Source organism: Phyllopteryx taeniolatus, chromosome 6, assembly GCF_024500385.1.
Source record: "Phyllopteryx taeniolatus isolate TA_2022b chromosome 6, UOR_Ptae_1.2, whole genome shotgun sequence".
Taxonomy (NCBI): Eukaryota; Metazoa; Chordata; class Actinopteri; order Syngnathiformes; family Syngnathidae; genus Phyllopteryx; species Phyllopteryx taeniolatus.
The window spans coordinates 11553822-11580342 of record NC_084507.1 but is presented as its reverse complement, the minus strand read 5'-3'; the positions used below and the strand labels follow the sequence as shown (position 1 = coordinate 11580342).

At 41.0% G+C, this 26521-nt stretch overlaps 1 protein-coding gene across 4 annotated transcripts; it reads right to left on the bottom strand.

Annotated features, from left to right (window-relative positions):
- Positions 1 to 438: 438 nt before the first annotated feature.
- Positions 439 to 24774, bottom strand: thrap3a (thyroid hormone receptor associated protein 3a). Of its 4 annotated transcripts, XM_061777862.1 has the most exons (12): positions 24612 to 24774; positions 21597 to 21763; positions 11966 to 12129; positions 9020 to 9877; positions 8291 to 8911; positions 8021 to 8193; positions 6928 to 7039; positions 6596 to 6680; positions 5548 to 5711; positions 5287 to 5461; positions 4362 to 4493; positions 439 to 4277 (listed from the first exon to the last, which is right to left on the bottom strand). In XM_061777862.1, exons 3-12 carry the CDS (start codon positions 12100 to 12102, stop codon positions 4059 to 4061), a joined length of 2676 nt encoding a protein of 891 aa, XP_061633846.1. In that variant the 5' UTR covers positions 12103 to 12129; positions 21597 to 21763; positions 24612 to 24774; the 3' UTR covers positions 439 to 4058. The 4 variants fall into 4 exon arrangements, with proteins under 4 accessions (XP_061633846.1, XP_061633845.1, XP_061633847.1 ...); XM_061777861.1 differs by lacking the exon at positions 21597 to 21763; XM_061777863.1 differs by lacking the exon at positions 24612 to 24774 and having other exon boundaries at positions 21597 to 23904.
- Between the last annotated feature and the right edge of the window lie 1747 nt (positions 24775 to 26521).

The following is a 26521-nucleotide window of genomic DNA, read 5'->3' as shown; positions in this document are numbered from 1 at the left end:
GATGATGGCATCATGAGTGAAGACGAACATGTTTAATTACTACATATTAGCATCGAGTGGGAGGCTTAGGCCTGCGTCATTCCATTTGACTAATAATCTGTCAAGAGAATCTATACATGCAATAGGCACAATACATAACTACAGCCGGTTGTTGGGATCTGGAACCTCGACACACAGTCACTACTATGACATCACCCATTGTTTTGTTGATGAATATTTGGAGGGCCTGAGTATTGTGTACCTTTCCACCAAGTGTAATAGTTCAGTACCATTTGCCATCCCGTAGGATGGTGCGGATCATTTCGGATCATTTTGATATCTTGCACAACTTTGACAATTGGGAAAGTGAGAAAAATCAGTGTCCCAGCAAACTTGTCCATGATGTTTTTATAGTGAAACAAAGAGACGATGCAACTAAGAGACACTAATTCAACTCCGTTGTCATCAATGTTCCATTTAATTAAACAGTCTTCCGGAACACAAGAAACACCCATGAAAAAACGATTATTATCGAGCCACTTAGCTCAAGCGTAACACAAGCAGGCACACCAGGTGAACACAAATATTACTTACTTTCACTTTTACATATACTGTAGCTGAACTCCATGCAGACTATTCCCCCCAACTTTTTAATCATCTTTAAAAGTTCTTATAAATACCATAACCTTATTTCATGTATACACCCTGTGTATACTGTGGAGGCCAGAGTCTGCTCATGTACACAAGCAGGCGTAAACAAATTATTTGTGTTTTTAAGATACTTCAGCAAAAAAAACTACTAATTTGTGTGAAACGTTCTTACAGTTTCTGTAAGTATAAAAAATGTGACTGGGTAATGTTGACACATAAGCACACAATGTCACATTAACTGGCTTGAGAAATGTTTAAAGACCCAAATTATACCTTAACCAAATGTAAATCCTGCTTAACGAACACAAAACTTCAAACTAATTTTATATTTAGATATATATTAATAATTGTTTTCCTACATCTACAACCCCAATTCCAATGAAGTTGGGACGTTGTGTTAAACATAAATAAAAACAGAAAACAATGATTTGCAAATAATGTTGAACCTATATTTAATTTTTGAATACACTAAAAAGACAAGATATTTAATGTTCAAACTGATAAACTTTATTGTTTTTAGCAAATAATCATTAACTTAGAATTTTATGGCTGCAACATGTTCCCAAAAAGTTGGGACAGGGTCATGTTTACCACTGTGTTACATCACCTTTTCTTTTAACAACATTCAATAAACGTTTGGGAACTGAGGACCTAAATTGTTGAAGCTTTGTAGGTGGAATTCTTTCCCATTCTTGCTTGATGTACAGTTTCAGCTCTTCAACAGTCCGGGGTCTCCATTGTCATATTTTATGCTTCATAATGCGCCACACATTTTCAATGGGAGACAGGTCTGGACTGCAGGCAGGCCAGTCTAGTACCCGCACTCTTTTACTACGAAGCCACGCTGTTGTAACACATGCGGAATGTGGTTTGGCATTGTCTTGCTGAAAGAAGCAGGGGCGTCCGTGAAAAACACTTTGCTTGGATGGCAGCATATGTTTCTCCAAAACCTGTATGTACCTTTCAGCATTAATGGTGCCTTCACAGATGTGTAATTTACCCATGCCATTGGCACTAACACAGCCTCATACCATCACAGATGCTGGCTTTTGAACTTTGCGTCCATAACAGTCCGGATGGTTCTTTTCCTCTTTGGCCCGGAGGACACAACGTGCACAATTTCCAAAAACAATTTGAAATGCGGACTCGTCGGACCACAGAACACTTTTCCACTTTTCATCAGTCCATCTTAGATGAGCTCGGACCCAGAGAAGCCGGCAGCGTTTCTGGGTGTTGTTGATAAATGGCTTTTGCTTTGCATAGTAGAGTTTCAAGTTGCACTTACGGATGTAGCGCCAAACTATATTTACTGACATTGGTTTTCTGACGTGTTCACGAGCCCATGTGGTGATATCCTTTACACTTTGATGTCGTTTTTTTTGATGCAGTGCCGCCTGAGTGATCGAAGGTTACGGGCATTCAATGTTGGTTTTCGGCCTTGCCCCTTACATGCAGTGATTTCTCCAGATTTTCTGAACCTTTTGATGTTATGGACCATAGATGATGAAATCCCTAAATTCCTTGCAATTGTACGTTGAGGAACATTGTCCTTAAACTGCACTTGTTCACAAAGAGGTGAACCTCGCCCCATCTTTGCTTGTGAATGACTGAGCAATTCAGGGAAGCTCCTTTTATACCCAATCATGGCACCCACCGGTTCCCAATTAGCCTGTTCACCTGTGGGATGTTCGAAACAGGTGTTTGATGAGCATTCCTCAACTTTTCAGTCTTTTTTGCCACCAGTCCCACCTTTTTTTGGAACGTGTTGCAGCCATAAAATTATAAGTTAATGATTATTTGCTAAAAACAATAACATTTATCAGTTTGAACATTAAACATCTTGTATTTGTAGTGTATTCAATTAAATATAGGTTGAACATGATTTTCAAATCATTGTATTCTGTTTTTATTTATGTTTAACACAACGTCCCAACTTTATTGGAATTGGGGTTGTAGCTTGCTAAAGCTCCTATTGTGAACAACAGAAATTCTAAATGTGAACAGCCTCATAAAAGTCCAGGTAGTTTGCTTTATGCTATTGTAAATCCGACCTGACTTTTTGATGACCCTTTACAGTTTGGTCCCTTTGTCAGATCAAGGTCAACAGTGTCCTTAAGTGCCTTTGAATCCCAAGGGGACACAACTATTAACTACAAAGAAGCATAAAAGCTCAAACAATTTCAAAAGTTTAAGGTACAAAAGTGATTTTGAAATAGTCCATAAGCCATTTTGAGAAGTGCAGTGGTAACCTGTGAGGGAGAGCATGGCCTTTTTTGCTGACCTATCAGAAGCATTCACCTACAACCTAAATTCTAATATTGCCCATAGGTGTGAATGTGAGTGTGAATGGTTGTTTGTTTATATGTGCCCTGCGATTGGCTGGCAACCAGTTCAGGGTGTACCCCACCTCCTGCCCGATGACAGCTGGGATAGGCTCCAGCACGTCCGCGACCCTAGTGAGGAGACGCGGCTCAGAAAATGGATGGATGGATGGATAATCTAATTAATCTAATTTTAGCCATTTATTCCATATTTTCTTCACTTAAAAGCATTATTCTTGGCTGCTTCTAGTATGTGTACAGTGTACGTGGATGTTAGATTATTTTTTCTTTTGTCTAGCCATATTTGAGCCTGTATGTGTTGCCATGTCAAACCGATCTGCCCAGGGTCTTCAGAATCAGTCGTGCTGGCCGATTTTCCTTAAAATATATCGGCAATTTCTTCAACCAATCAGATTTCAAATTTGCTTCAGAGGGACAGCTAACTGCCTTACAATAACGTCAACATTGTTCAGGCCTCTGATTGGTTGGTCAGAGAAAGCCAGATTTGATGAGCAAAACATGTCTGTAGCTATCTGCACACCTTAATACTTTTAATAATCGGCCTCTCTGATGTGTCTATAGTTTATCAATAATGTTTTTGTCATCTTATTATATAAATATTGATTGTGAACTGCTCTAAATAATGTACATGTGGGAAGTTATCTTACATTTTGGTATAGTATTGATGCTTTCGAATATTGCAACATGAATTGATGAATGAATGAATTAAACACGTATTAAGAGGTGGATTAAGTCAGGTAAATCCCCCATTGAAGGCCCGCCACTGCTTGAAACCCAACCACAACCACAGGAAGCACTTTTTTTCATAGCTCATGCAGGCATTTGATTTGAAAAGGCTCGAGTCAATTTGAAAAGTTTAAGGTAAAAATGTGATTTTTTTTTTTTTTTAACTGACACTCCAAAAAGTCCACCAGTCATTTTGTAAAGCATGGCTATAACCAGAGAAGGTACAGTAGGTAAAATAGTAGTCCACTGTGTTATGACTATAAAGTAACATCTCGTAAGTAGTTACATCTGCCTTTGTCGAATATTCAAGTGGATACAAATCAGATCCGATAAGAAGACGATCTCTTAAGGTGTTGACGATCAAGTATTTCTGTCTTTCTGGTCCTGTTCCATCTGGTCCTCCCGCATGTCGTTGACCAGGAACTTATCTTGGGCCCAGCTGATGTTCGGCCCCCCATCATTGGTTTTCCGTATGAGAAATCTTGCCCGTCCACGTGAGAAGCCGCCCCCGCCACGTCCGTGCCCGCCTTGATTGTCCGTCCTCTTGCTTGCTTCTACCTCGCCGTCTCTGTCATCATGCTAGGTCAACAGATGGAAATACATAACAACAATCATTAAATTGACAAGACAATTGAGGTTAACATGGGAAGAAACGTGTCCTACCAAGTAGTATTTTCTGCTCTTTGGGGGACATCCCTGATCACAGTCTTGGTTCGTGGGTGCTACTGGCAGGTCTGGATTGGAGTCTCCCTGGTAGTTGCCACTCTTCCAGCCCCTTCCACGAAATCGGACTTGCTACAAGAGACACGCAGTTGCTCAAGCTCAGAGATGTGGCGCTTTCATGAGGGCAGGGCGATGAATCGATTCTAACATCCCCCGGACTCACGGCTGTCGTGTCCTTAAGCAAGACACTGATACCCCGAAATGCTCCCCGGGCGCTTCACTTGCCCCCTGCTCCAGTGTGTTCCACTAACATGTGTATGTGTTCACTGTGATGTGTTAAATGCAGAGAACAAATTTCGTGCACATGCATGCATGTTCATGACAATAAAAGGTGATTCTTCTTATTCTTCTTCACTTCCTAGGAATCATTTGGTTGGTTGCCTGACAAGTCCACTTATCCATCCCACTTAGAAAAAAGAAAAAAAAAGAACCAGCGCTTTGACCTGGACTCGTCGCTGGTGAGGACACTTAAAGTGCCTCGTTCTCGGACGTGACTGGACTCACGTGAAAGCATAAATAATGGAGGAGCTAGGAGGAGAACAAAAATAAGGGTTGAAAAACAGCCGCCTCTGAGGGCTCGCCGTTGGCAAGGCTGATCTGACGCTCACCCCCTTTGGAGGTTACTCTTGGGAGCGCCCCCTGACCCTCTCTGGAGTTGGCAGTTTCTAAAAAGTGGATTTATATAACCATGCAAGAGGTAAGTTAAGATATGTTGTTTTTTCCAGAACAAATCCCTAAACTGTGAAAAAAAAAAAGCAAAACGTTTTGAATAATGTCATTTCCATTTGCTTTCTTGATATGTTATTTCAAGGCTGTATCGCTAAGCCCTAGTTATCACAGTGGAGAACAAATAAATGGAACTTACAAATCCTCTCCACGGCGCTTCTTTCGCCGCTGGCGTCTCGGTCGGAGCCAGCCGAGCCCTGTTAAAGCCATCGTTTTTGAGCTTGGGCTTGGGCTTGGGCAAATCATCCATGTGGGACTTGGAGGACGACGACGACGAGGACGACCTGGAGCGAGAGCACTTGCTCTCATTGATCCTATAAGTGAAATGATATTTGCACATTCCATCAGTATTCTGCAATTTTATTGAAGAATCTTAAAAGGACGGGGCTGTTGCACATACTTTGATTTCTTTGAGAAATGTTCCTCAGATCTCTCTCGACTAGTGTCTGGGGAATCTCCAAACCCATCATGTTTGTAATCTATTTCTCGGCTAGAATATTTCTTACGCCGTTCGATATCCAAACGCAGGTCCATCAGGTCGCCCTTTGTTTTTTCCCAGACATCCTGAGAAATGCAAAACAGAACAGTGTCGTGGACAGACTTTGGATTAGCATGCAGATGATGTTAAGTCTACCAAGATGTAAACTAAACAGCAGTGTGTACGGCAACGAGAGCTGGGTAACAGCACAAGTGTGAATCCAACTAAACTGTCCAGTAAAATCAGTCATAGGTTTCGCTTGTTTTGAGTGCAATATGAGCCCATGTTTTTTTTTACACCAATGGTCTTCACTCAGAGCTTGGCAATATCGGGATTCTTTTAAAACACAATGGTGCTTTCAGGTGCTCGTGGGAAGGAATTAAACTTTTCAAAAGCACTGGCATGGACAACCCAAAGATCTCCTTACAAGTTGGAGTCATAATGAAATATATTCTCTATTTAGGACAGTGATGTATTATCCAATTCAAAAGAGTCACTCAAGATTTCTAATCGGGCTGAAATCACCGTATACACGATGGGCAACCAACCTTGAGGTTTAAGTTCTAAATAATATCCATGCATTGGTACAGAAATAAGCATGTTAGTGCTATAATCTCTGGTTAGACTTTATCCATTTAATTATATTGTATAGGTTACTCCTGAATGCAATTCTAAGCATATTTCTTTCTGTTTTTGGTCATTTCCATTGTTTTTGATACTTACAAAGGCAATTAATCCCTCGAACAGCTTGGGCACAGCGGCATCCACGTTTTGACTTTTTATCTTATTCATTAGCCTCAGGTCAGGCTCGTGCCAACATATTAACCGACTCACACAGAAAGTCAAAATGCCACATTGCCATTCATTCATGGGAGGGCGAGCACTCTAAAGGCATCCGGCTGGCTCACTGGTTTGCCGTTTGGTTTTGTTTGCCCTCATTTATACGTCATAGTGCAAAATATTCAGTCACCTTGTTAGTGCCATCCTCTGAGCTTTTCATTCCCTCAAAAACCTGAGAGTGTTTCTTAAAAGCACTTGGTGAGACGTCAATTCTCCTGAAAAGGAAGACAAAACGGAAGCGTTAAGACGATGTGCGGCGTGGTTTGTTAGCCACACTGAGCTACAGTGACAACATCGGACAGGACAATGAAGAATGAAGAACGAACCTCCACCCAGAAAGAAAACAAACAAAAGTTCAGGTAGGACAGTGGAGCAAAATACCTGAAGGCTGTTTTTAAAATAGGATGTGAAGCCACAGCACACTGAAGGGTAAGAGTTGTTCACTCATGAGGGCAACTCTACCTGTGAATCTCTGGGCTTTTTCTAGGCTTCATGCTCTCCTTCTCTGCAGCTTGTCTTTGGTACACAGTGAATCGCTCGTTAAGAGTCATTCGGGACGACGCAAAGTGCTGAGCTGCGTGAAGAGTAAAGGTATTATTCGTTCTCCTTTTCCATGCACATGTGACTCCATTCATAAAATATGCAACACTACCATGTTAGTTTTTCTAAAATACCGTAATATTGTTTTGCATTGACCCCTGCTGTAAGGCTCTAAAGAGGAGCATAAACCTGGAAGCAATTTCCTTTTACACCGCAAGTGTCTGTGTTCAGGGATCCTCGGTTTGTGATGGTCCCAACAAACAAGGTTTTTAAAAGTAGTATCGGAACAGTAACTGAGGCAGGACAGCACCGACTGTATGTGAAGGAGAATTCTAACAAGTTTAACACCTGACACTCACTTCTCCCGCCCCGTTGTGTTGGAAGTAATCGCAAACAAATTATTTGTCGGATTGAGTCATGACATGCTGATGTGAGAAAGTGCACCCTGAGTTCATTCATTCATTCATCTTCCATTCCGCTTATCCTCACAAGGGTCGCGGGTGTGCTGGAGCCTATCCCAGCAATCTTCGGGCGAGAGGCGGGGTACACCCTCAACTGGTTGTCAGCCAATCGCAGGGCACATATAAACAAACAACCATTCGCGCACACATTCACACCTAAGGGAAATTTAGACTCGTCAATCAACCTCGCATGCATGTTTTTGGGATGTGGGAGGAAAAAAACAGAGTGCCCCAAGAAAACCCACTCAGGCACGTAGAGAAACATGCAAACGCCACAAAGGCGGGGCCAGGATTTGAACCCCCGTCCTGTGCTAACCATCGCCTACCGTGCCGCCGCACCCTGAGTTCTCTGTGAAATTGCAAATGCGGACAAACGTGCAAGCTTCTATTATGCTCTGAATTTTGAGGGCTCTATCTCTACATAAAATAGATTATGGTGGAGAATTGTTTGAAACTGGAATAAGGAAAAAAAAAAAAAACGTCCCAACAGGTTCTTGCTTTAACTGAACGTGATGGATCAAACTTCAGTCCACCCAGAACCCGTCTGTACTCACCTCTGATATGGTGCAGGATGGCCACAATGTGCTGAGCAAACAGCTCGGAGGGACTTCTCTGCATCGGAGCAGCTTGAACGTGTTGAAAAATAGAGCGGAACTCCTGGCCCCTCTTTGAAGATTGCACCAAGTCCTGAGACAACTGTCGCTCCTGAGCTAAAATCTCTGAAGTGCTGAAAACGGCAGAAATGATTAAGGCTCGTAAAAAACAATGATACAGCTTAAGATTCATAACATATGACTGTCCAAACACGAAAAACCATAGCTTACCCTATCAAGCTGTCGCCGAGGAAATCCATTCTGACATTAATCTTGGTCTCCGGTTTTCTCAAGGACAACAGCGATGAGTCCTCTGCATTCATCATAAACATCTCCCTGTCAGAGTTCCGCCTCATCGGTAGCATGGAGGGAGAGTCTGACATTTTCCTGGGTTTGCAACCAAGCTCCTCAAAAGTGCCCACCATTTCCCGCCGAGCGACAGCAGCTGATTTAAGAGCGGTGTACATCTCCTCTCCCAGGGCGTCAGGTTCCTCCTGTGCGGAGGCCACATTTTGCCATCTGTCATAGCACTCGTCAAACGGCTCTCTGGCAGGATGAACAACCTTTGGATTAGAGTTGTGGACATCCCCGTTGTGCCTGTCTTTGTTTAGAGACTTTGAATGAGGCTTGGGGAGCATCCCTTCCTCATCAGACAGAGAAGGACAATCCTTCAACAAATGGTCTAAAGGCACTTTGCCATTTAGGTCTTCTTTGTAGCGCTTTGACGGCCACTCAGTGGCACCTGCAGGTGCTGGGCCGTTTATATTGACTTGATCCTCCTCTACAGTATCTGCCTCTGTTCTCCTGTTTTCCCAAGTGGGTTTGGGTTTTTTATTGTGCTCCTTCAAAAACCTAAACAAAGATAAAGAGACCAACAGAGCTAACATGCAATTCCAGTTCTAACAAATCTACCTGCATGCAAAGAGGTTATCAATAAAGTAAAAGTAAAATCCGTCTTACTTTCTGAAAGCAATGGAGATGGCCATTTTATCTCCATCCGAACATTCTTCGCTCTTGAAGACGTCAAGGCTGGAAAGCATTTGGTTTAGCGCTTCCTGTGAAAACTTTTTTGTAGAAGTTGCATTACAAATCGTCTCCCACGAGGGGGCACCATTGCTGGTGTCATTCACGGTCTGTGGCGAGGTACCAGCCTCGTTTGAGGTTTGACTGTTTTGAACATTGACAGCATGATTTTCTGGACTGGCTTTCTTTGGACTTCTGTTGCATTCCATCAAGACTTGCCAGCCCCCCTGGGTTGTCCCACTGTTTTGACCCTCTTGGGCATCTCCCACCTCTGTTTTCTCTCCATCTGTCCCTTCTTTCTGGACCTCCTTGGAGGCCAAGAGCTCCTCCTTAATATTGTTGGAACTCTGATTAGCCACCAAAGGGGCTTTGGGAGAAGAACCGTGAGAGGAAGCGTTAGAATGTTGGGATTGCCTGGATAACGGAGAAAGGGATCGATCGGAGTGGCGGGAGTGTCCGGGAGGAGGGGGGCTTCCGGAGAATTTATGAATGTAGGGTCGCCCTCGGGACTGGTTTTGGTGCTGCTGCTTTTGCTGCTTCTGGGGGTTCTGCTTGTGATTTTTCCAGTTGTTACGGAAATTATTGTTGTTATTGTAGCCTCTCCCACCACCACCACCACCACGCTGGTATCGTCCGCGGGGGAAAAAGCCCCGTCCTCTGCCTCGGAAGTTGTACGGCCTCCGGAATCCGCGGTGGTAGCCCCGGAACTCCCGGCTGTTTTGGTATTTCTTGTCGCGGTAATATAATGGAGATTGAGATCTTGACCGGGACCGTGATCGAGACCGAGACCTAGAGCTAGAAGAAAAGGAAAATCACATATAAAGCCTGGTTTTCATCTGTACAACTGGCCTGGTATAAGGAAATGTCATATTTGCTTTTAAAGGGATTTGGGCAGTAGTGGGAAATAACAGAAGTACAAATGCTTTGTTATTGTACTTAAGTAGATTCTTCACACACTTACTTTACTTGAGTGTTTATTTTTCTGACGATTTTCTACTTTCACTCCCTTCATTTGAAAACCCATATCTGTACCTCCTACTCCTTACTTGCTCATTACTTTTTTCAACCTGCGCAGATGCAAATGAAGAAAGGTAAAATCAACTGTGGTTGAGATCTTGATTGACTGACAGAGATCTGAGAGTGGGAAAAAAAAAAGACTGAGATCTTGGCATTTATAAGCGAGAATGTGAACCAGAGAGCATTAATGACGGTGACGCAACTGTTTTGAAGAAGTAAGATATTCCACATTCATGGCCTTACTCAAGAGAATTGTTTGATTGATTCCAAGAATGATATGTGGAGAATGCTTCTTGTGACAACCTAAAAACTACAAGCTTCTGGCGTTAAAAAAAAAAAATAAAAATCTCTCTCTAATCTAAAAAAAAAACATATACAGGTATGGTGTATTTTTTTCTGTTGTCATCGTTAACTAATTCAGCATTTGTTTTTCTTTTTTTCTTTTCTTAGCAAAGGTATAAAAACACCTTCCAATCCGTGCCCAGTGTTTTTGTTTCTGCTCACTATCAACACTATGCAAGTTAATGAAATTGGGAAATTATTTTTTTCATCATATCAAGTTATCAAAATGAATATTGAGTACAACTGACAGATTTAAAAAGGAAAAATGAACTTTTGTACATTGCAGAGTCTCAGTCTGTAAAGGAGGAATCGGGACAGAGTCCTTTTTACACAAGTATCTGTAATCCTGCCAAAGTACATAGTGAGAGTCCTTTTGCCACCTCTGAATTTGGTTTACATTTCATTGCAGTGCAGTTTCTGAAGTTCAGTCTGCACCATGGAGTTGACCTGTTTAAAGACCAAGAACCAAGACTTTTGTTTCAAATATGGGTTTTCTGCCAGATTGCCATCTCATTGTTTTTTTCAGTCTCGGCTACATTTGGCAGCAAAGTCCCATGAAATCATCTTCTTCAAAGTCAGTATCGCCTCAACCCTTTGCCCATAGAGCCATAATTTTATGTATAGGTCCAGTGCACTACACCCCAGATTTTTGGAAAGATGTTCCTACTTCTGTCCATACTAGTCCAGAAACTCTCAATTCAGTAGTTCTGCATGCAGAAAAGGTGAACTTTCCAACTTGTAGTGACACAATAGTCCACACGATGGCTCTAGTGCTCTTCTTATGTGTACCACTCTCGCCTCGGCAACAAATATACAGTACTCTGCAGTTTATCGCCATGATCCTATAGTATAATGTTGTTATTGCTTTAGTATTTGTCTGGGAACCACATTTTGGAACTCCCCACTGCTACATTTGATGTTATGGATGTTTCACATCTGGTGTAGACATTAACGTATTATGTTACAGGATTTTGGTGTAGACATCAACACTTTGTTTTTTATTTTTTTCCCCCAGACTTTACAATGCATATACTTCTCTCATTTCCACCAACAATGGAAATGTTTTAAACGACTGAACTCTCCAAACCAACTAGGCCTAAATATGCCGAATAAACATACGTGCACCACACAGACTACGACACACAAGACATACGATATAGATAAGATATGATAGGAAAGAGATTTTAAAGCTCACCAAAACTGCACAAAAAAAAAAAACTCACCGTGTCCTTTTTTTCATTGGAATACTGAGCGATTCAAATGGCAGCGTACTGAGCTGCTCTGTACACTCAATGGGAGTGAGTTGTGCTTACGCTCCAGCTTTTTCTCATTGGCCAAACAGAGGAGGAGGGCTCTTCTCAAATCTTGTTTGACTCTATGCTTGCCGGTCATGAGAGCTAACTAATCAGTGCAGAGATGATTAATAGCCAGATCAGGTGGGAAAAGCTTTTTAAAATGTTATCACCCTAGGCAGAATCACAACAGAACCGTTTAATACAAGTCATGCAAGTTAGTGAGCTCTACCTGTAACGATGTCTCCTGGAGCGAGATCGTGAATGACTTCTTCGAGACTGCGAGGTGGACCGGGATCTGGAGCGAGATCGGGAATGGGATCTCGAAGGGCTGGGAGACCGAGAGGCTGATCTCGTGGCTCTGGACATCCCCGCTGGCAGGCCAGGCACCAAAAACTTTCATAGAGCAAGAAAGTATATTCCAGTCAGATGGTCTTTTTTTTTTTTTTTTAAAGGCAAAAATACACGAACTAATGAGACCATGGAGTTTCACATATTGAAAGGGATCATTGGTATTCTAGGATTTAATTAAGGTGAGAACAGAGAATTATCAAACAGAGCCAAGTCATCCCAGAAACAAACTTCTAACTGAAAAGGTCGAAAGAAAAAAAGAGCAGAGTGAAGCAGCAGCTTCTAAAGAGGGAAGAAGGCAATGCGTAGTAGTGATAGGCATCAAACACAAGCCGTTTTTATTTAGTCACTACTCCTCATTTGCATAGAGGGCCAGACTTCCCTTGGTCACCTGACTACCACTCTCCATAACACCATTGTCTTCGCTGCATAAAATTGCACAGTAATTTACACCACGTCTAAAAACTGGTGTCGGTCCCTGCACAGCCTCTAATTGCTTTGTCATCATAAATCTGAATCTGAATTCCGAAGCCCCATAATACTGACTTGGCTGGACATTGTGAAGCTAATACCAAATGTGCCCAACATAAGAATGTTTGCCTGGGTTTATTACATGTGACAATGGTATTCATTTGAACAAAGTCCAGATTAAACATGCGGCTGCCAAATGTGTTTTTTATGGCACATTAAAGTGGTGGTCCAATATAAAGCAATGGCATCTACCAGAGATGGGGCGAGTCGAGTGAAATCACTTGACAAGAGTCGACGTGAGTTGCCAGTTTTGTGATTTGCAAATTGTTTGCCAAATAGTTCAGAAAGATTTGACTTTAGACTTGGTAACCAAGAGACTTGACTTTGACTTGAACTACATGAATTGACAAGTCATCTTGTTTAGAGTTGGAAACGTTTTTGATTTTGATTTAAACAGTTTGCCTTCTTTTGAAAGAAAGAACAAAACGTTTTGGGGGCGTCTTTCGTGCCAACCTGGCAACACAGTCTGCATTGTTGTGCGCTTGATAATAAAATTTGAATTCAAGGACTATGTTGTCAATGAAGTTTTCAAAAAGAGGATGTCAACCTGCATGGTTTTTAACTCACGTATTAAAGACACAACAACAACGACGTCGAACTCCATCCGTCCCCACAAAATGCATAAAGACAGGTAAGCTAATTTAACAGTTGAGCTAGCTGGTCAAACATTATGTTTCATAGACTTGGTTAGGGATGATTAAAAATCAAAATGATGTGATTGTGAACAGCAAAGTAACATAACTCGGGGTGGGACGGTTTATGATAATTGTCGGAACCTTTCCTTTCGGTTCATAGGCACACAAACTCTCTCGCTCTCTCTCTGGTGTGCACTCTAAAGCAGAAAGTATGGCCTAAAATAGAATGCCAACCGCTGAATCCACAAGAAGTGAAGTGGCGTCGCTAACGCTCAGCTGTGGAGATTAAAACAAAATAAAAAAGTGTGGAGACGTTTGCGGGCATGACGAAAGTGTTGGCTCCAGAAGATGCCAGGTGCGTTATAGGTCTGCTTTAAACACTGCTGAGATCACTTGCATTACAATCACGGTGATTAAAAAACTCGTTCCACCATTATTAAATACTAAGGGTGTCCCAATCAAATCTTTGACAGCAGGCAGAGCCCACATGATCATTGATCACAACAACAGGTTGCTAAGGTGCTAACATAGTAGCAAGGAGTAACAGTGAATGTTGCTTGCTTAAAGTCGTTTATTGACACTCTCGTTTAAGTTCTCTGTAAAACTAAACTCACATAACAAAAGAATTACACCGATTGAATGTTCATATACATCACAGGCTTTGTTTCTTTCTTCGTTTTTGCTCACAAAAATTGCTAGCTCAAAGCTAACACACAATGAATGTAAAACACCTTTGATGAGCTAACGAAAAATAGCATTGAACTTATAGATCTCAAAATAATGAATATTGGTACACAAACGCTGTATAACCACATACAAAGAGGCAATATAACAATACTCTGGCATATATTCTTCAAACTCTGTGAAAAACAAGTTATAATAACAATATATGATCGTGATTTTCTTTGTTACTGCAAGTGTGTTTGTATCACACTGCCCCTCAGAGGCCAAGACGTGTGCAGCAGATACAGCGATTGTCAATAAAACTAAACCCCAGTTGCATCAAGAAGTTCAAAAGTGTATTACCGCACATGTGGAGAAACCCATTGATGTTCCCACAATATACTGACGGTAAAAAAATAACTGAATTTAACTTTAGTTGTTATTTTGGACTTTAAAAGTATAATTTGTATATATTATCTTTTAGATTATTTTTCATGGTTTTCTAATTTATTTTTTATTTAATCTATTCAAATGTAGAATATGCTTATATTTAAGGCAAGCAGTGGTTATTTTGGTTTTATTGATGTTATTCTTCAGGATTTCCTAATATAATTTTTATTTATTTCATTCAATTGTACTGCATTCTTATTTTTAAAGTTACTTTATGTAACTCATTGCTTAATAATAAATGGGTCAGTTTTTGTCATACCCATTGTTGCTGATTATTGTTCTCTTTTGAGTAATATCACTTGATCAACCCTTTTCCCACATTCCATACTAACTACAAAATAAGTAATGTATGATTATTGCTGATATCGGATCGGGCCGAGATCGGTATCGGCCAAAATTCAAGGCTTCAATATCGCTATCGGATCGGAAGTGAAAAAGTTGGATCGGGATGTCCCTAGTAAGTGCAGTACAAATGGCAAGTAGCTACGTGTGTAATTTGTTCATTGAAGTGTCACCATTAAAATGTCATGTTGTGTTGGCTCAGTGTCACCATTAAAATGTCATCTGTTGTGTCGGCTCTGTGGTAAAGCTGTCTGAACTATTTTTTTAAAATTGAGACACCAGCATATGAAACATAACCTTTAATCTAATGACAATTGGCAATTAGAGTCAGTGCTTCCAAATAAATAAATTAAATTTAATTAAAGTAGAGGGCACAGGAGGAATGCAGATTTTGTTCACATTAATCTTTTTTTTTTTTTTTTTTGAAGGATGGCAAAAAAATTACGTCATGTATTATTCCCTTTAATTATGAATCTCTTTCAATCTCCATTAGCCCATGAGGGACACATCTAATTATATTTGACCAACATAAAACAGTCTCGGCTTTTGTTTAATGGTGTTCTCTTAAGAACCGTAGGAATTACAAGGCTGTCACCATAAAGTACACAGCATAGTTGTTCTGAAATAAAGTTGAGTTAAATTGAGTTTGAAATACAACTTTAAAACAATTCAGTGTCATACATTCAATCAATCATAATTTCAGTTGTTGTTCATTTAACTTTTATAAGGAGTGAATACTTGTTTTAGTGTTATAATTTGTGGGGGCGGGGGGGGGGGAAATTTTATTACCACTCCAATATATGTTGCGACTGGAGCAAGATTGTATGACTTGACTTGCGACTTGCTTAAACCAAGCAATGACTTGACTCGGCTTGCTTAAAATTTAGTGCCAACTCGACTTGACTTTGATTTTTTTTCCCATTGTGACTTGGGACTTGAAGGTTATGACATGTGACTTGCTTGTGACTTGCACATATGTGACTTATTCCCACATCTGGCATCTACAATAATGGTCTTGAACTGTCCAAAGATAGTGGAACACCCAATTGACAAGAAACTATAGATTTTTGGCAGAGGTCTGATGTCCGCGAGGGATCAAATCACCAGGGTCATCTTCGTGGACGTTACACCAAACAAAACTACCGACCGCATAGGACTAGGATTTCAAAAGTGGTGCACCCTATCGCATTGGTGGTCCCAGTATATATCTTTGCTACTATTTTGGAAAGTATCTGAAACTGATCCGTTTTCACTCCTCCTCCACCCCCTCCTGCCTTGCTTCTCGTATGTAAGCGCTTCGAGCACCCTGCTCTCCCTGTTCCTGGCACTTTGTTGTCATTGGCTTTCAGGGAGCAATTCGCTGAAGGCTCCAGCCTCAACCGAGCATCCTCTGAGCTTAGCCTGCATATTTCAACAGCGTGGCATTCATGTTTTCCTTTCAGTAGTAAAATGGTGGACTGTTATTCTTCTTTACATATCAGAGCCCCCTTGAAGATGTTCACTTGCACAGTCGTTTTGCTGAAACATCTGGACTACGTTCAATCGGAAGTGTAAAACAGACAGACATAAAAGATAAGCTTTCTCTCTCAAACTGCCTTTGAACTGCATTAGAACCCTCTCTTCCATACACCACGTTTAGCAGTGGTTAACACTGTCACCTCACAGCAAGAAAGTTCCGGGTTCAAATCTGCATCAACTATATAAGTGCAGCCCATTTACCATTGACAATAACTGTGGCATTTCTGTCTCTGGATATTCCGGCAACTCCTACAGTCTGACAACATGCAAATTTTGTTGTAAATGTGAGAATAGAGCCATGGTATCAGCGCTGCCATCTGTTCAGGGTAAGGAAATCCTAGACTAGAGATGTAGGTTCCATATTTTTTTGCCATCCTGTGCTGTCTGATCTGTCCAGGGCATCCCATTACCACATTTTACACTGGATTTTCTCCTGTTTTTTATGAACAGTACTGACACTGAATGGGGGGTGGGGGCGGGTCATTCTGCAAATATTCTGCCTCTGAGGTAGTGTATCCAGGCTGGAACGGAGGGGGGATGTGTGCCTGTGTGGACAGGAATAATGCAATCCTGGAATAGGTGTGTGAAGTTTCATACTTTTTTCATCCAGTTTACTCCAATCTATCCAGTGTGTACCTATTGCCCTGCATACATTGCCTGGAAAAGCTGGGATTTTTCCAGGACTATCTGATGTACTGTATAAAAGGAACTGATGTGGACTGAGGGGGACAAAGTCATTCCTATACCAGAGGCTACCTTCAGAGTTAGTATCAGAGCCTTAACAGAGGCAGTACCGCATACAGTATTTGTGTAAGGAAATCCTAGACCGGGGTGTGACGCTTCATACTTCTGCCGCCCTGTTCTGTCTGATTCGTTCAAGGTATACCATTTGCCCCTTTTATACTGCCTGTAAAAGTTTTTTTTTTCTTGGTGTTCTGTATAAATGGCACTGACACAGAATACAAGGACAAATGGCTCTGATGTATCCGTTTGGCAAGCCATTGATGCCTCTTGCCTGATGACGACTGGGCTTGGCCCCGGGTCCTTCAGGCCCCTCGACACCGAGCTCGCTTATAAATAGCCTTGCAGTCACAAAATATCATGGCAACTCAGTGGGACAGGACATAATCATTACTGTTGTAACACTCGAGACTGGTCTAGAGACCACATTTTGAAGGTCTTGCTCTGCCTTGTCTCGGACTCGACTCCCAAAAGTCTTGGTCTTGTCTTGGTCTCGGACTGGTCAGACAATGGATTTTCTATCGAGACCAGTGGAGACTACCACTGATCTGCTATTCTTCAACTGCATTAATGTGATAACAAGGAGAAGCACTTGGTAAAACAATAAATACAGTATCTTCGACTCACGTATTAATAACCACCAACCCCCATAATGAATGCAACCCCACACACAAGCCTAAGTGAAAGCTGCTAGACCTAAGTACGAACCTCAGCAAGGAGATCCTTGAGACCCCACCGTGCACGTTTTGGTCACAAAATGCTGCAGTCTCTTATGTTTCTTAAATGCAACCAAGCTCTTCTCTAAATCTTCATTTTTAAATACAGTGATTTATTTTAGCAAGGATTTGGTTGAAGAAAGTAAAAGGTTTGAGATTTTTGCATGTTGTGGTTTGAAAGACTTGCAGACATTGTGTTTTTGGCTGTTAAATGTATTCAAAAGCAAATTAAAATTAAAAGGGAATACTCTACTTGTTCAACTTTGTCATGGTTTTTAAAATGGATTTTCATGATCTGTCTCAGTCCTGGTCTTAACCCGGTCTCAACTCCCAAAATTCTTGGTCTGGTCTTGTTATCGGTTAGTTCTAGTCTCAGAAACTCACAACATCCACTAGCTTCTTGCAAAGTGCTAGTTGTGCCCACATTTTGTTCATGTAATTTAAAGTACCAAAGAATCCGCTATATGCGGAACGTCACGTGACCAAACCCGGAAAAGGGCTTTGCGGACTTCCTGTGTATGCTGTACTAACGAACATAACTAAGGGTTGATGACATGATGGTTTGAAGCCGAACTTGCTTAAATTTTGCTTTCTTTACGGCTGACAAAATATAAATATAGATACTGGTATATCCTTTATTTATACAAATATGATATGATATTGGTAAACAAAGCCTAAACATTGCATATTGTCATCTTTGATGGCTCTGTGGTGACATCTTGTGTTGAACAAAAGACATTGTAGACGTCTAATGTTCCTACAGGTGCTTTGTCACGGTCTCCTGCTATAGGGTTTCACCATTTACCTGTGCCGGAAGGAAGCGCTTTCCCATGTTTTGCCCAATGCGGACGTTGGTTGTGCATATGCCCTATTTACCCAAAATACACAACCTTTTCCTTCTCATATTAAAAGCTCACTTCCAGAGCTGTGGTATACGTTTCGATGGTCTCAATTGATAACCATGTGCAGCTGTTCCTCCTGCTTCAAAACACACTGTCAGCAGTTTAATCAACAAGATTTTAGCCTCTTAAGGGAACCTGTGCCTTTTAATCTGTCAACTCTGGATTTGCTTATGGATACGACTCTTGTGATGACCTTTTAATGGACCCCCAACAGAACTTATTATGTGAAAGACCTCACATATGACAACTTGATGACACTCACAGTAGCAGGAATAAATAGAAATAAATTCCGGAGAAGAAAAAAAGATACCATTTTAAAATCTGGAAAACAGAAGCTACATGGTTAGTAAACAAGGTCAGATTTAGTGTATAGGATGATACATAGGGCTTGATCTCTCATTACAGCAGTATCTTGAATTACGAGTGAACCAACGTTCGAGTTTTTCGAGTTAGTAGCTGTCGCTTGTTTTTTCTCATTATTTGCTTTGTGTTGTGAGACAAAATTTCTAGTACAAGTGAGCTTCAGATACAGTGCCTTGAAAAAGTATTGGCCCCCTTCTCAAATTCTTATGTTTTTGCAAAGTTTCCCCCCTTTAATATTTAAGATCATCAAACAAATGAAAATGTTGGACAAATATAACCCAAGCAAACTTAAATGCTGTTTTTAAATGCTGATTTCATTTATTAAGGGAAAAAAATATTCCAAGTTACTGGCCCAGTATTAAAAAGGTAATGGCCCCCTCAACCTAATAACTGGTTGGGCCATCCTCAGCAGCAACAACTGAAGTCAAGCATTTTCTATAACTGTCTTTCACATATCTGTGGAGATATTTTGGCCCACTCTTTCGTGCAGAATCTTTTTAATTTGTTGGTTTGGTTTTTGAGCATGACCGGGGTTTTTAAGGTCATGTCAGTGCATTTCAATAGGATTCAAGTCTGGACTTTGATTAGGCCACTCCAAAACCTTCATTTTGTTTTTTAAGCCATTCAGAAGTTGACTTGTGTGTTTTTTGGATCGTTATCCTGCTGCTGAACCCAAGTGCGCTTCATCTTGAGGTCACAATCTGATGGCTGAACATTCTCTTTCAGGATTTTCTGTTAAAGAACAGAATTCATGGTTAGAAATGGCTTTTGTAACCCTTTCCAGACTGATAGATGTCAATTCCTTTATTTCTCGACTGTTCTGGAATTTCCTTGGATTGTGTCATTTTGTTGCAGCTTTTTAAAATCTTTTCTCCCACATGATTATGTCGGGACAGATTCTGTTTAAGTGATTTCTTGATTGAACAGGTCTGGAAGTAATCAGGCTTGGGTGTTATCACTGAAAATTAACCAGAAATTGGGATTAGCCACAATTAATTATTGATTTAAGAAGGAGCGTAATTACTTTCTCACACTTTGAAGGTTTTTTTTCCCCTTAATAAATGAAGTTACCATTTAAAAACAGCATTTTAAGTTTACTTGGGTTATATTTCTCTGATATTTACATTTACTTGATTATCTTAAACATTTAATTCTGGAAACTATGTAAAAATAGAAGAATTTGACAAGGGGGCCAGTACTTTTTCACGTCACTGTACATGCTCGATTGAAATTAAAAGAAATGGCGCAATTAAAGTATACTGTAATGCCCTTGCATGTAAGCAAGGAGAGCCACAGTCGCTGATGCTCTTTGAGCCGTTTATTGAACGGAACAAAGAGTCAAATACAAAATGAGAACTTGCAAGAAGCTGCTCTTTAATTGGTGAATAGGTCCAAAGTAGTACACCCCAAACAAAACATAGATTTTTAAAAGGTGGTTTTGAAAGATGCTCCTATTTCTGTTCCTACTAGTCCCTGACCTCCTTAATTCAGTTGTTCTGCTTGCAGAAAAGGTGGACTTGTCTTTTAAATATTTACTGTAATTATGGCTAGTGATAGACTATGGCACATTCCACATACAATTTCACGTTACGTCGCCATCACTAGAATAGAACTCAGTTGTAACCCAAGGACCTCCTGTATTAAGACAATGGTCCTCACAGAGACAGACGCCATAACAGCTGTAGTTTTTATTTCACGTAATCAACAATGGACCTGCAACTCGATACTCAGCTCTTAAGTGCCCCAGAACAAACATTCCACTCCATTCAAGGACCAGATCATTTTGGCCGGGATTCCACGACGGGCAGCTGGAATCACATTTGCCATCTTAATGTGCCTATCACCCGCCATGTTGTCGGGTCAATCCACTGCAACTGTCCATTGAAGTGGTCTCTGGTTTATAGAAATGCAACAACCCTCCACTCCCCTGTCAAGAGACGCTGGGGCGGTTAGGATGGACAACGGGGCCTCAGAGAAGATAAGCCACGCGGCTTCCTGTTCGCCTTATTAAACGAAAACAACTGCTTCGCTTCAGTCTGACCTTTTGTTGAATTCTGCTGAGAACTCAGAGGAGGTCCTGAGTCGCAACATACTTCTGCATGAACTTTATTTGCATCAGAAACCTGAATTCAATGCTGGCGCTGTTGGACACCGATAAGTTCCTCCTATCAAATATCGATGACAGTGAACCCCCACCTATCCATGGTTCGCTATTGACAAATTTACCGATTTGTGTTTTTTGTTTTTTTGTGGAACCTATCCTCAACTATTTGTTGAAAAACTCAACTCTTGCATTTTTTGCACTTAGTTACAATTGTAGGGTAATTTGTATGTGCCGTTGTCAATCACTAACACAGTAGAAAAGTCATAATTACAGTAAATATTCATATGAAAATCACTTTTAGGCAATACATTTGAAATAATGAAACATAAAACACTGAGCGTGGTGGTAACTGAACGTGCTTTCTTGTTCATAACCTCAAAATGTCACGTGCTGGGACCATCGTAAACCGAGGATCCCCTTGATCAGTGATTTCCATTCAAACCTTCCTAAGACTACATAATGCCCTTCTTCTTGCACAGCTGACCGATGGGGTTGCAAGAATTAACGGACAGCCGAGTGTCAGGCAGGCATCCTCACATTGACTCACTTCCTGACGCGTCTGTCGTCGCCGTGTTCGAACACGAAAAGGACGCCATCAGCTGAAGTCGCTCCTCTCTATTTTGGTCAACCGGGAACAGGCCAGCGATGAGTTACAGCTTTATACTTTCAAAATATGCACAGTTGTCATTTGCGTTTCCCTTTGGGCCTTGTAGTCTGCATGGAGATAAGATGGTGTTAACCAAAAGCATGGCAGGGAGGGCTTCTTTTTAAACTCATTTTGGATGCGCTTACGTTACAGCAACCTAGTAAAAATTGTGACGTTTCTTTTACAACTTTATCGAAATGATCTCCATTCACATGACTTAAAATACTGTACAGTGAATTGCCATCTGGTTCGTGATTCACAAATTATAGTAATTACAGTACCGCATTTTTTTTTTTATTTTTTACTGAGGAATGTGTTCTCAGCTATTTGCTAAAAAACTGACCTTTTCACATTGTTGGGCGCTTTTTATAATGATCTAAGACACCACAAGATGGTACCAAAGCCCTCGCTAACATCTTTGTATGTCTTGGAGGAGCTAAAGTTTAGCCTGATTGGTAAGTGGAAATTACAGTTAGTCTTTGCCATACGTACACATTTGTTTTTGTAATCAAATCACCTCCAACACATTTAATTTTAACGGTAATGTTGTAAGATAACTGAAATGATATTTAAGTGCGTCTTTTCTTACAGGTGAAAAGACACTATTTACTGTCAATTTACCGTTCATGCTCAAAAACCCTCCAATGTTGCTGAATTAAAACAATTCTGGAAGGAAGAGCGGCATAAAATGTTTCCGGAGATGTACAACACTTATTGCCAGTTCTAGAAAATGCTTGATTTCAATTGTTACCACTGAGAGTGGCCTAACCAGTTATTAGGTTTCGGGTGCCATGACTTTTTAAAATTGTATTTTTTTTTTTTTTTTTTTTTTTTTTTTTGGGGGGTTACAAGTATAGTATATATATGGTGGGAAAAGGAGGAGGAGTGATTGGTCGACCCTTTGAATTTTTGCAGCTTCTGAAATTTGGTGGTCCCAACTCCCCAGCGAGTTACGACTGGATTTGCCAATTGCCGCACTGGCATTTTTTTTTTTTTTTTTTTAGCTTTCAGTGTCCCCAGATGGTGGAAACGCCTTCTTCTTTCTAGATTCACTTTGCCAGTTGGCGACTGTTTTAAAGATGCCTTCCATAGAACTTTAACATAACAAAATGTAAGTGTACAGCGTAAGAAGAGCGATCATTAGCTTTAACTTTCTGTCAAGGCCGATTTAATATTTGTCCCATACAATCTAAATTGTAATGTAGTGTAGTGTTAGTGTTGCCTCTCCCAAACAATGAGCTCAGTGTTACACACTCACATGGTTTTACTGTATGTGTAATGTTTGATCGGCTGCAACAGGACACCGGATCACCATCAAAACACATTGATCTACCACAAGACTGCCTGTGTATGTAAATACAGACACACCTCATCACTGTGTGTTTGTGTTTGAATGTGTATGGGTGTGTGTATGTTCTAATGGGCAGCTGGTGTTTATCAAAGCGGATCAAACTGAATCCTCCATCCCGACAGGAATTGGCATTCTTTAACACGAGTAGACCCCAAAAATAGACGTACATTGGTCCACAAAGCCAGGAGCATTTAAATAAAAATACAATCTCTATGACTATATTTGACTATTTGACTGCTCTGTAGGTAGGTACAGTGGGTGAAACCTGCACTCACAACAGTCTGAAAAGATAACAGCCTAATAAAACAAACTTAAAACACTCCAGTGAGAAAACATGTATATATATGTGTGTGTATGTATAATAATTGCATGTTCTTCAATATTCCCATAGTCATCACACACTCATACATACAAACATATGCTTACACACAAACAGACACACATGCACAGACACACACACACACACACAGTGGCCTACCACTATTCAGGTGATAGGGATCGCGAAAGTCTGTGGATAATTGACACCCGTTATTATTGCTTTGATAGAATTAATTTTTTCAAAAAATTCTTGAATAAGCGGGGATGAAGCACCAATAATGCGGTGTAGTCAATTTTGAGGGGCCCCCCTCTCGAACCGCCACCGCAGCTAAGTAGCTGGTGGTATAGTCACGCGCGTGAGACTCCGTTCATCTACAAACGACGCTCTTGATTTATGAGCACAAGGTCGATTGTCTCAAAATAGTTCACAGTTGTGAAACTTCTATTTGAAGTGAAGTCGTCTGAATCCATCACAATTGATGTCTGTTCTCTCAGACTTAATATCTTGCTATAGTTTGCTCTCAGGGTCCGTGTCGTGACACACTGTGTCTGTGTGCCACGAACACACACACGCACACAGAGCGTACGTCTATTTCACATAAATGTATACAGATACTAAAAAAAAAAAAAAACACCGATAAGTTACTTTGTGTAATAGAAAAAGAAGCTATTACTGTTCCATTTGGCAAGATCTTTGTACCTTTGGATTATTTTGTCACTTTGTGACAAATGTCAGAAAATGAATAAAAACGATCTTTTCAACCCGAGCTCGAGCAGCTGAAATTAACGTGATCGACCCCGATTTTCGATCACGTGATCGGATCGGGACATCCCGCGCAATTATTATTACATAGTGTATGTATAATACGTTTAAAAAGTGATTACATTTTACCAATTGAAAAACTCATTTAAAAAAAAAAAAAAAAGCATGAAAAAAAAATGTTGACTACATATGAGCTATTTAAAATGCCATTTTTTTAATTAGCTTTTCGAGACCAAGATGAGGTCTGGGTACCACATTTGAGCTCTCCGCCCCCTTTTTGAAAACCACTTCTTTTGAGCTCGTCCCCACTTTTCTTCACCACAAAGGGAAACTCGTGCAGCCTCCTTCATGATCATAAATCATTTCCCCTCGCCACACGTTACGTCGCACTTACCGTAATTGATCGCAGCATGCTAAATATGTTCAAGTATTTTCTTTCTTTTTTTTTTTTTTTTGCGATAAGGAGGGAAAGGAAGGGACCTACCGGTCAGCTTTTTTGTTGAGTGTTGTCGTGGCTTCCTCACATTAAGGCAGCAGATAAAAGCGTCAAAAGTTGTTCTACTGTAGTGTTCCGTCCGTGCGTGTGTGTACGAATATATGTGTGATCTACAGGCGCGACTGGCTCACTTATGGGTGCCAGCATGTGTGTGTGTGTGTGTGCGTGCGTGTGCGCGCGCGTGTGGTCTTGTGTGAATGTGCGACCGAAAAGGGGGCGTAGCCTCTGCGCTCCCTTTCTCTCTTTTTTTGTGTCAAAATACAATTCTACAATATACAATTTTATTCATTATCGCCTCGCATTACTACTTTCCTTGCTAATATCTTATACATTAGATTTTGAATTTTTCTATACATATTTTCACCAGAGAAGGCGCTGTTTTCAATCTCTTTGTGCATTTGTATCGTGACAATAAAAGGCATCCATCCATCCATCTTCTGAGCTGCTTCTCCTCACTAGGGTCGCGGGCGTCCTGGAGCCTATCCCAGCTGTCATCGGGCAGGAGGCGGGGTACACCCTGAACTGCTTGCCAGCCAATCGCAGGGCCAATAAAAGGCAATGTATTCAATTCTATTCCACTGTCCAGAAAAAGGAAATATATACTGTATGTATATGTTCAGAAAAAAACACATTTCATTTTTTTAACTGTGAATATATATATATATATACTGTATATGTGTGTTGGGTGGGTGGGAGTTTGTGTGTAGAAGGAGAGAGAGAGAAATTAGTATAGTAAAATATATAAAGTTAAAAATATATATACAAATGAAATAACATTTAAAACTGAAAATGCAAAGAATAGAAATTAAAAAGCACAAATCCCAAAGATTAAATATATGGAATTTTAAAACTGATACATAAATTGCTGTAGTCAAAAGTGAAACTTTTTGTAAATTAAATGATTAAATTAAAAACAACACAATTTTAAAATATATATATATGTGAAATGTAACACAAAATATGTTATATATATTTGTATTAGCGGCACAGTGAACGACTGGTTAGAGCGTCTGCCTCACAGTTCTGAGGACCGGGGTTCAATCACCGGCCCAGCCTGTGTGGAGTTTGCATGTTCTCCCCGTGCCTGCGTGGGTTTTCTCCGGGCAGTCCGGTTTCCTCCCACTTCCCAAAAACATGCATGGTAGGTTAATTGACAACGCTAAATTGCCTGTAGGTGTGAATGTGAGTGCAGATGGTTGTTTGTTTGTATGTGCCCTGCGATTGGCTGGCAACCAGTTCAGGGTGTACCCCGCCTCCTGCCCGATGATAGCTGGGATTGGCTCCAGCACTCCTGTGACCCTTGTGAGGATAAGTGGCTCAGATAATGGATGGAAGTTAAGGCACACTTTTGCTTGCCGCCGCCGTTGGGCACAAGCACTTCTTTGTTCTGAGAGCGCCGTGGTTAGCCAAGCCAGTTACAGCCGCAGCTTTCTCTCTCGTATGACCATTCCTGCTTGTACCCTTGGACTTAACCAAAACTCCCCGGTAACCGCCCTCATCGACTCCGGAGCGGACGACAGTTTCATTCATGAGGGTTTGGCGTGTCAACTCCGGCTGCCTCTCCAACCCCTCCCTCTTCCCAAGAAGGTTACTGCTCTGGACGGGCGCCTCATATCTTCTGTGACCCTCCAGACACCTCCTATCACCCTCCTCATCTGTGGCAACCACCGTGAAACTCTTCAACTGTTCGTCATTCCTTCTCCAGAAACCCTATTAGACCATGAACTTTCCTGGCTATCCATCTATTGAGGCAGTCGTCAAGTGGCCCATCCCCTCCACCTGCAAGGTGCTGCAACACTTCCTGGGGTTGGCAAACTTCCACCGCTGATTCATCCGTGACTACAGTAAGGTGGCCATTCCCCTCACCAGTCTCACCTCCACCAGCTCCCAATTTCATT